Below are 10,471 nucleotides of genomic sequence, written 5' to 3' on the forward strand. Positions count from 1 at the left end.
TTATATGAACTTATGAGAGTGCTCTCACTTAGAGAACTCAAACCCCGTTGAATTTATTAAAAGAATAATTTCAAAAAATGAATTTTCCTAGCGTGTTAAGAAATTCATCATTATTTTATTAATAAATTAAAATTAGGTTTCAATTTTTCATGTGAAGATGTTTGCATCAATTTAGATAAAAATATCTTATATAAAAAAAGATTGAAGAATGAATTGATATTTAGGGACAAATTGAAAAATATACGAAACATTTAGAATCTAACTGGTAAAATTATTTGTTTAGGGATTCAATTGATAATTACTTGTGATCTTAGAGGCTAGTTTGAGGATGCTAAAATAATAGGCTCTGATGATAAAATATGACTACCTGAGCTATCCAGTAATTGGCATGAAGAGCCAACCTGGCTTTGGATAAAGATTTGCCTTCTCCTTTCAAACTCCATTCGTTTCTTTTTTTTTTTTTAAATAATAATTTTAAACGAGCCCAAACAACAACTATTAGTTACTTGTTACTGTTTGGGCCATGAAGCCCAGAAAACAACAACAATTTGTCATTATGCTAGATCGAGCTCAAACAGCAATACCAACACCACTTGGGCCCTAATCTAGCCAGCCACATCAGTACACAGAAACTTCCAGTCAAGCCCAAGTGCACTTTATGCTTTTTTCTTCTTCTTTTTTTTTTTTTACTAAAACACGATTTGAAAAAAAAAATCTGTACGATTCGGTGACCTGATCAAAACTTATAATCTGAGCTTTAGAAAGGACGGGTTTAAAAATTATGTGTTAGACACCACAATAAATGAACACTAGCATTTTCACCAGTCAAACATAATATTTCTCTTCATGTTTGAGATGAGCTGACATAACAGGATCTATAAATATCTTGAGTCATGGAGACGGAGAAATGGGAGGGTTTGTTCTATGGAAAAAAGACCTGATTTATGGTGCTTGGAATTAGTGGTTTCTGGGTGCAAAATTAGTGCTGGCAGCGACGGTAAGGTGGCTTGGAGACACCCCATGGCACCACTCTCATGCATCTAGAGGCCCACCTAGGCCTCTTAGATGTTTTCTCCAGCTAAAAACCCACGAATCTAATAGTTAATATCTGACATTCTTACGAGTACTTAGAATTTTATTTACTGATTTTCATGGCTCTGTACTTCTTAATTGGCTTTTCTGACTGTTAGTACTGCTCGCTGCTACAGTTACAGCTATCCAGTTTCTAATTTTTTGGGGTTTCCTTAGACTTTTCAGAAGAAGAAAAGGGCCTGCATATGAAAAATGTAATGATAGAATAAGAAAGGGATAATTTAAGACTCAAAGAATCACTCACTTCTTTAATGGTTGTTTAGGGAATCGCTCCACCATAATTCCTCAAATTACATGTTTTTATAGTAAACAAGCACACATTGCTAATCTAGACTCAAATAAATATTCAGCAAGCTTTTCATTCTTCAAGATTGACCATCTTGGAACAAACTATGCTGGACCAGTAATTATTATTGTTTGGCTAGGCTGTATCACTGCAAAAATCCTTGACACTCTCCATGGAAAATTTGCAACATCTCGGCAGATAAATGGAAAGAATAAAAATTCATGCATACACAGCTCATCAGTTCACTTTCAGATTTGTCTTGATTGTTCCAAAAACTATGCAAGAATCGTAGGAATATGTTTTGGTGATTGTTTCTGCTCTGAAATTTGAAATGCAAATCTTCCACATGATAGTGTTAGTGGAATTATATTTAATAACACGCATACCAAGACATTGAACAAAATCGTCCAGCTAAAGTCAGGTCTTGCAGAATGAGTTATGAGACAGCAATCAAATTCCATTTTACATCAAACGAAGAGCAATAACAGGATAAATTTGAAAACTTCAAGTACCATGAATGTAATAAACATAGACTCAAGGCTTTGATTGTTATGCAACCTCATTGCAAAATTAAACATGAATTAAGAAGTTACCGAACACAGACAGAAGCCTAGAATGACATGATGTAGTTAGTCAAGCTCTCAAGTGAATGGTACGAAGAGCCTCCATGGCCTATACAAAGGTTCACCTTCTCTTTCAAAGACACCATTCTCTGTCTCATCCCCTGCCCTTTTGTCTCTACCATTAGTCCTTTAATTGCCCTCTCTATATCCCTTCTCTCGAGTTTATTATACTCCAAGTGTATCCCAATTTTCCAAACATCACTGACATACCTAGCATTTACTCTTTGATCACCAGAAAAAGGCTGACAAATCATGGGAACCCCTTCACATATACTTTCCAAAGTGGAATTCCAACCACTGTGTGTCCAAAACCCTCCAGTGGCAGGATGTGCTAGCACCTGTTGTTGAGGAGCCCATTTCACGATATAGCCCCTTTTACCCACCATCTCGAGGAATCCATCCGGCAATGATTCGGACCATTCCGAGCCCCGAACTGATCCAGGTCGAACCACCCACAAGAAGGGTTGATTGCTATGGAGTAGCCCCCAGGCCATCTCCGGAAACTCGGTCTCATTTACCGCAGCGAGGCTCCCAAAGCTGACATAGAGTACAGAATTAGGAGTCTGGGTATCAAGCCAGGAAATGCAGCTTTGGTCTGGTGTTATCAAGCTGCTTGAAGCTGGAAAGTACTTGTGAAATGGACCTATGTGAAATATTGGGACAGTAAAGACCTGGCTTAATTTGCTCAGAGCATCACGCTCAATTTCTTCAAACGAGTTCCAAATTAGGCCTGAACAGGCTTTTGCTTGATTACTTATCTTTTCAAACAGTTGATGAAGAGTCGCTGGAAATCGTGTTATGATCACAGGAAGATCTTTGACTTTCAACGGTGGAAGCTCTTGCACTGATTCTTCTAATCGAGAATCTGAAGAGAGACAGAAGGATGGAGGAAATGAGAAGTGCTTAGTTAATGTTTTTAAGTAATATATTAAAAAATTGCATACACGGAGACATAAAGAAGATAAAGCACCTTGAATTGGGAAGTAACCCTTTTCTCGCAGAAGGGGGAAGGAGGCAAAAGCAAGAAAAGAGCAGATACTAGTTGTCCTCATGGCAATAGTTGGAATCTTAAAGCCCTCGGCTACAGCGTGAGTGAAGTGCCAAGCAGCATCTGTGATCAAGCAAGCAACGGGCTCTTGATCCATGGCATCCAATAACAGATTAGCCAGGGAATCTCGAAAGGGCTCCACACACTTTGAATTGAGGACTGAGAAAAGGATTACACCATCTGCAGTTGAAGCCTCATCTTCCAACAATCCGTCAGGAATTTCATGGAAAGTGAAGTGAGGACACTTCGAAGGATTGGGAGCATTGAATTGAGTGTGGATGATTGTTATGGAAAATCCTTTAGAATAAAGGATGTTAGCAAGCTGAATCATAGGATTGATATGCCCTTGTAAAGGCAGTGGAAAGAGTAAAATTCGCCGACACTTCCTGTGCTGCACACGGGACTCTCTTATATTCTCCATGGAATTGATTTGTTTCCCCTGGTTTCTTCTTGGCTTCTCGATTCTGATATTGGATGCGTAGATGAAAGATGTAGGTTTAAAGTTTCAGGGCAATCTGAGGATGAACCTCACGTTTCGAAACCAGGACAAGTTATCCTTACCCACAGGCATAGAGGCATCGCTTTCTTGCCCAACCCCCCAACCGTGATGCCATTTGTTATTTTATTTCTATTTCTGTTTTTTAAAAAAAGTTAAAAATTGTGATATTGAGTGTCTCCTTTTCCATATTGAGAGCAAAATTAAGGGCTCGGGTACCTAGCCATTCCTGTATGAGGAAGCTACTTGACGAGGTTGGGAAGTACTTATGAAATGGACATATATATCGCGGAGATGGGTATTGAGAAATGTATGCATAATATTGTTAATACAGCTTGCTCAAGCTCTTCAAACGAATTCCATATTAGTCTCAAAGAGGCCTTTGCTTGATATACCATCCCGTTTATTAATTGATGAAGAAGTCCTAGATCATGCATTTTAATTATAGAAAGATCTTTGAATTTCAACGGTGAAAGCTCTTGGACTGGTGCTTCTAGCTGAGAATCTGAGAGAGAGAGAGATGAAGAATATAACATTCTCGTTTTAGGTTTTCCAAAACCTCATTCAAGCAAACCATCAAACATGCTACAAGCACGCGTACACGAGCCACACAGAAAAAGAAAGGCACCTTGAACTGGGAAGTAACCCTTTTCAAGCAAATGCGAGAAGAAAGCAAATATAAGAAAAGAACAGATGATGTTAGACTGTATATCAATTATGGGGAGTTTAAAGCCTTTAGCTACAGCTTTAGGAAAATAGCCCATTCCAATCTTTGGAGACGAAGATCATCTCTCTTTTTCTTTTTGCCATTTTAATTAATTTGTCTTCTTTCCAATATAGCCAGTCCGGATAAAAAGAAATGCAGTTAAGCGTGTGCATGTTTGCGAGGGAGTTTAAAGTATTTTTTATTTTAAATAATAGTTTTTTAATTCTTTAAAATTCCTTTTTAATATATAATGAAAAAATAATTTAAATTTTTTAAAAAATAAAACTTCTTAAAAATAGTAGGACCACATTTCCGGACGGTTGCCTATATTAATGAAGGAGCACGTGCTGTGGGCTACTGTCGCAAACCACCATCACCGATAAAAATCTATCTTGCCAGAGGCCCAGAGCTGACATTAAACGACAACAAAGGTTCTGTCTAGAATAATAATTTATTAATCTCCACACATTTCGATATTTTATTCCTATGAGATTTAATAAGCTCCACACATTAAACGACAACAAAGGAGAAAGCAATTATTTGAACTGACTTAATTATAGAGTATTTAATATTGTGGACAAGATTTTAAAATCATTTTATGGGTGTCATGTTTCACTAACAAATTTATCACAATTAAAATATAGACATATTTAAGAAAGAAAAAAATAGAAAGAAAGTGGACAGGGATCATAATAAAAATATTTTTATTAGTATTATCTTGTAATCCATTATAATAAGAAAAGGATAAAATAAAATAAAATCAATTAAAAATTATTTTGTGCTCAATGCATGGTAAAAAAGTTCATTATTGAAATTCATGTCTAAATAGAAAATGATGCATCGCGAGTTCACATCAACATTACACAAGCTAAAACTACATAAGCTTATGGAGTGTCCTTAAAAGAAACTTTAATAAATAATAAAAGAATAACTTATTGAGTCTGGAAAATAATGGGCTCTAATGATAAAATATGGCTAACCAAGCTATCCAGTGATTGGCATGAAGAGCCTCCTTGGCTGAGACAAAGTTTTGCCTTCTCCTTCAAGCTCAAAATCCCTTTTCTAATAGCTTCACCTTCTTCATCCACTAATAGCCGGTTGATGGTGCTTTCGATCTTCGCTCTCTCCAGTCCATTCTCCAGTTGCATCCCAACTCTCCACACATCACTTACATATCTCGCATTAGCCATTTGGTCAGTGAAACAAGGCATACATATCATAGGAACCCCTTCACAGATACTCTCCAATGTCGAATTCCACCCGTTGTGAGTCCAGAATGCACCAACGGCAGGATGAGCTAGCACTTCTGATTGTGGAGCCCATTTTACAATGTGCGCTCTTCCATTCAAATCCTCAAGGAACCCGCTATGCAGTGGCTCGAGCCATTCCGCGCCACGGACTAATCCAGGTCTTACTACCCACAAGAAGGGCTGCTTGCTGTTGGCTAAACCCCAGGCCACCTCCAAGAACTCGGTTTCATTTAATGCAGCAACACTCCCAAAACTCACATACACTACAGATTTCGGTGCTTGTTTGTCTAGCCAGGAAATGGAGCTTTGATCTTGTGTAAGCAGACTACTTGAAGAGGACGGGAAGCGGTTGTGAAAGGGGCCAATTGGAAAGATCGGAATGGAAAATTCATGGCGCAGTGCAGCTAAGGCAGACTGTTCAAGCTCTTCGAACGTGTTCCAAATGACTCCCGAAGATGCCTTAGTTCCGTCTGCCATGCTAACCATCAAATCGTATACAGATTCTGGGTCACGCGAGTTGATCACTGGAAGGTCTTTGACTTTAAATGGTGGAAGCTCTACCATTGGTTCTTCCAACTGAGATTCTGATGTTTAAAACGACAGGGATTGTAAAGTACAATAAATATAGAGCTATGGTTGGAACTTTGATAACAGCATATTACAAAAGAAAGACAGCCAAAATATCACCCAGATGAACCTGAATCAATCAACAGATCCAACACAAATGGCTACCGTAAGAAAAGGATATAAGAATTCCCCCTGCCAAATATGTGTCTGACTCAATCAACAATCACCACACATTGTCTAAAACACTGAAACAAGGTACGCATTGGAACCTGGAACCCCATAAGTTGCAGAGACAATATCCTAAAATTCGTGGTTGTAACTTAAAAGAAGAAAATATATATGTCAAACTAGCATATCACAGTGAATGAGTTTAATTCAGCTTTTCATAGATTCAAAATCTGTATCAAATGGAGTAACCCAACCGGTAGAGAAAGTGAAAAAAATTACCTTGTATTGGAAGATACCCCTTTTCTTTCAGAAATGGTAAGGCAGTAAAAATACGAAAAGAGGAAGCACCACCGGTCCTTAAAACTATCCTTGGAAGTTTAAGACCTTTGGAAACTGCAGCTGTGAAGTGGAAGATGGCATCTGAGATCAAGCAAGCAATAGGGTCCTCTGAAACATCAGATAGCAACCTGGACACGCAATCTCTAAAAGGGGCAACGCATTTGATGTTAAGAGATGAAGCTAGAGCTATTATATCTGCGGTTGAGGCTTCAGTTTCAGTTAACTCTTCTTGAATGGAATGGAAGGTGAAGTGAGGATACTTCGAAGGATCTGGAGAGTTGAAGGTTGTGTGGATTATAGTAATGGAGAAGCCTTTGGAGTGGAGAATGTTTGCAAGTTGAATCATGGGGTTAACGTGGCCTTGTAGTGGTAATGGGAAAAGAACCAACCTGCGGCCATTTCTTTCATCAACTTGGATGTCGGTGCCTGAGTTCTTCATGTTGCAGCTGCTTCTTGCAGCCAGGAACTTGGGTCTCCACTTTTTATTGCCTTGAAATTTATAAATTTTGAATAATTAAGTGAATAGCTGGACCCCCAGTACTGTTATGTCCCAGGCATGTTAAAAACAATCGTGTGTTTGGTAGTGTCTGCCCAGCTAATGCAATCGGTAAACAATTTTAACCCTGGTTGGTAAATTAAATCTCGCTCTAAAAGGCTTCTTTTTTTTTTTTTATCAATTAATAGTTTTTTTTTAATTTTTTAAAATATTTTTTATTTAAAAATTCATTAAAATAATATAGTTTCAAAAAATTTTAAAATTTATTTTTAATATCAACATATAAAAAAATAATTTAAAATAAAAATAAAATATATTTTTTAAAAAAATATTTTTAAAATATAGAAAAACAAACATGCTATAACTCTGCATCGATTTCAATTCTAAAAATTTGTTAAATATTTTTACAACATTAATGGGAAAAAAATTTAACTCGGACATTAAGCCAGATTTGTAAGTGGATAAAAAAACAAAAACAAAAAACAGTAGGAATATAAACTTATATTTTGGAAATTCAATTATCCAAGTAAATAAAATAATAATAAATAATAATCAAGCCAATTCTCTGATTCCGGGGAAGAGCTACATTGTTCTATTGTGCAAAGTTAAAAAAAAAAAAATTCAGGATTAACTTTCATAAAAGAATAACATTCCATTTTGCCACCTAATTAACAATTTTCATATAAAAAATATAGATTAAAAAGAAACTGCATAGGATGGTGAAATAACTGTGCAAACGTACTCTCGCTATATAGTTGGATAGGCCGTCATGTTCTTTTTTTTCCTAGTGATATGCGCGCGTGTTCACGACTATTGGGTGGTTTCTCACTGATCAATTTTTCTTTTCTTTTTCCTTTTTTTTTCTCCTGCTAAAACAAATACAAGTTGGTCCTTTACATTCCGGTTATTTTAATTCTAGTCTTTATTCTTTTTATTTTTAGTTTTTATTCTTAGAGTTTTTATTGAAGTTTCATTTAATTTTAAAATAATCCTCAATTCTCATTTCTCATATATAATATTTTTCAATTCGATAATTTTTTTTTAATATTTAATTTTAAATTTTTTTTTCTTAGCCAACAAGGTTTTAGTGGTTTTCAATACATCATTCTATCCAAATTATTTTTTGTTTCGGTTTAACCATACGATAAAAAAATTATTCTCATCCTCAAATTTATTTTTATTTTGATTTTCATCTTTGCTATTTTTTATTTTAAATCCATTTCTGTAAATAATTTTTTAATTTTGATTTTATTATTTTACATTTGATTTATTATAGATTGGACTTCTTGCTCTCCCCGTGCATGATGCTCATGGTCTAATGACTCGTGTTGCATGTTTTAAAAAGTTATTTTTCTTATAGTTTTTAAATCTGATTTATGAGTCAACCCAGAACAAGTCTTCAATCATAGACCAAGGGAGTTGATCTGAATGAACCCAATTGTTTTCATATCAAAATAATATCAACTTGAAAATAAAAATTAATAAAAGATCAACGAGTTTTAAATAGGTTTTTCAATGGCTAATTGGGTTACGGGTCAATCTAGTTTTTTGAGTAAATTATACCGAGTCAATTCTCTTTAAATTCTTATCAAAAACCATCCCCTTCTAGGCTCTAGATATCCCTAGTTACGAGTTAGAATCCATTTGGATACGAGGTAGAGTTTTTGTTTCTTGAAAAACGCACTAAGCAAATGTTTGGGTATGAAAAAAAAGTTATTTACTGTGCATGGGTCCCCCAATAAATTGCGTGTGAGACACAGGTAAATGAAAAGAAGCAAATTGTTGCATTCTACACTGCCAAATTGATTCCATGCTACTGTTCACTCAACAATTATTTTTTTTTTTAAATCAGTGTAGTTAATTGATTTCACTCGCACTGTTTACATGAATGTGAACAACAATTTTTTTTTGTTTTTTTAAATTAGTTTAAGCTAAATTAAATCTACTCGTACTATAATCTTAATTTTATTCTTGATAATATTTTATCTAATTTTGTAGTTATTGTCGGTTGAATTTTATATGTAAAGGAATTGTAGATAGTTTTTTGTTAAAGTAATTTTTTTATATATAAAGTGTGATTTATTTCATGATATAATAGCAATAGTTAAACCCATAAAATTTAAATTAAAAACCGTCAATATTAATATATATTTTTTAAAATTATTTTATAACCTTAATTTTCAAAAGCATTTTTAACCAAACATATTAAAACTATTTTTTCTTTAACTTTAATTTTATTAATAATTTTAACTAAACACTATTTTTTTCAAACTAATTTCAATTAAAAATATTTATTATAAAATAATTTTTTTCAAACCATAACGGAATGGCTATTATAATAGCACACACTTTTAAACTGATTAGAAGTTGAGCCTATCTTCACTTTAACAAGTTACTAGTGCACACGTCACCTATAGGATCCATTTATCGTATACGACCAACTAGTGGAGCCTACGGGAAATCCATCGACATCTGGCCAATTCGAGAAAGATCGCCAGTCTCCATCTTCTATTCCTCGTCCAGAAGCCCCGCGAACTCTCCACAACACAGTACAGCATGCTGAATCACAGCACATACCCATCTATATATACCTTCCTCGCATCTCCTCCAATTCGCACCAAGGAAAAGAAATACAAACAAGCAGCTCTAATTCAACAATTAGGTAGCTTTCACTTTGCACACCTTATTTTCTCAACCCAGAAACTAAGAAAATGTCCCTTATCCCGAGCACCCTCTTTGGCGGCCGAAGAAGTAACATCTTTGATCCTTTCTCTCTTGACATCTGGGACCCTTTCCAGGACTTTCCCTTCACTAGCACAGCCATATCAGCCCCACGATCAGAGTTCGCCAACGAAACAGCGGCATTTGCCAACACACGCATGGACTGGAAGGAGACCCCCGAGGCTCACGTTTTCAAGGCGGATCTCCCGGGGCTGAAGAAAGAGGAAGTCAAAGTGGAGTTAGAGGAAGGCAGGGTTTTGCAAATAAGTGGAGAGAGAAGCAAAGAGAGAGAAGAGAAAAATGACAAGTGGCATAGAGTGGAGAGGTCAAGTGGGAAGTTCTTAAGGAGGTTCAGGTTGCCTGAGAATGCAAAACTTGATCAAGTTAAGGCTAATATGGAAAACGGGGTCTTGACTGTGACCGTGCCTAAAGAGGAAGTCAAAAAACCTGATGTTAAGGCCGTCGAGATCACCGGCTGAGACTCCACATACCATGAAGGGACCTTCGGCGGCGTGTTGCTGTGTGTCATGATAAGATTATAATAAACAAGTAGAATTTTGTGTGGAAGACTTATGAACTGGGATAATGTCATGTGTGCATGCATCATGCATGGGTTTTGTTTTGTTTGATGTTGTGATACTGAGTTTATGTGTTAATAAAGTTGTGTGGTGTTGTTAAA

At 35.9% G+C, this 10,471-nt stretch overlaps 3 protein-coding genes across 3 annotated transcripts; 1 reads left to right on the top strand and 2 right to left on the bottom strand.

Annotated features, from left to right (window-relative positions):
• Nucleotides 1-1,814: 1,814 nt before the first annotated feature.
• On the bottom strand, nucleotides 1,815-3,972 carry LOC118059648 (UDP-glycosyltransferase 76B1-like). Its single transcript, XM_035072560.2, has 2 exons — nucleotides 2,972-3,972; nucleotides 1,815-2,866 (listed from the first exon to the last, which is right to left on the bottom strand). The coding sequence occupies exons 1-2, from the start codon at nucleotides 3,468-3,470 to the stop codon at nucleotides 1,989-1,991; spliced, it is 1,377 nt and encodes a 458-aa protein (XP_034928451.1). The 5' UTR covers nucleotides 3,471-3,972; the 3' UTR covers nucleotides 1,815-1,988.
• Nucleotides 3,973-5,041: 1,069 nt separating this feature from the next.
• LOC118059650 (UDP-glycosyltransferase 76F1-like) lies at nucleotides 5,042-7,088 on the bottom strand. The gene is made up of 2 exons (XM_035072561.2): nucleotides 6,516-7,088; nucleotides 5,042-6,085 (listed from the first exon to the last, which is right to left on the bottom strand). The coding sequence occupies exons 1-2, from the start codon at nucleotides 7,012-7,014 to the stop codon at nucleotides 5,184-5,186; spliced, it is 1,401 nt and encodes a 466-aa protein (XP_034928452.1). The 5' UTR covers nucleotides 7,015-7,088; the 3' UTR covers nucleotides 5,042-5,183.
• Nucleotides 7,089-9,667: 2,579 nt separating this feature from the next.
• On the top strand, nucleotides 9,668-10,471 carry LOC118059651 (17.8 kDa class I heat shock protein). The gene has a single exon (XM_035072562.2). It carries the CDS (start codon nucleotides 9,783-9,785, stop codon nucleotides 10,269-10,271), a length of 489 nt encoding a protein of 162 aa, XP_034928453.1. The 5' UTR covers nucleotides 9,668-9,782; the 3' UTR covers nucleotides 10,272-10,471.

This window comes from Populus alba, chromosome 10 (assembly GCF_005239225.2).
Source record: "Populus alba chromosome 10, ASM523922v2, whole genome shotgun sequence".
NCBI classification, from domain to species: domain Eukaryota; kingdom Viridiplantae; phylum Streptophyta; class Magnoliopsida; order Malpighiales; family Salicaceae; genus Populus; species Populus alba.

Excerpts from the sequence above, each read along its gene's own strand:
- LOC118059648 (XM_035072560.2), bottom strand. The coding sequence starts at position 3,470 with ATGGAGAATATAAGAGAGTCCCGTGTGCAGCACAGGAAGTGTCGGCGA. Across the intron at positions 2,867-2,971 it reads GGGTTACTTCCCAATTCAAG|ATTCTCGATTAGAAGAATCA; the intron begins GTGCTTTATCTT and ends GTCTCTCTTCAG.
- LOC118059650 (XM_035072561.2), bottom strand. The coding sequence starts at position 7,014 with ATGAAGAACTCAGGCACCGACATCCAAGTTGATGAAAGAAATGGCCGC. Across the intron at positions 6,086-6,515 it reads GGGGTATCTTCCAATACAAG|AATCTCAGTTGGAAGAACCA; the intron begins GTAATTTTTTTC and ends TTTAAACATCAG.
- LOC118059651 (XM_035072562.2), top strand. The coding sequence starts at position 9,783 with ATGTCCCTTATCCCGAGCACCCTCTTTGGCGGCCGAAGAAGTAACATC.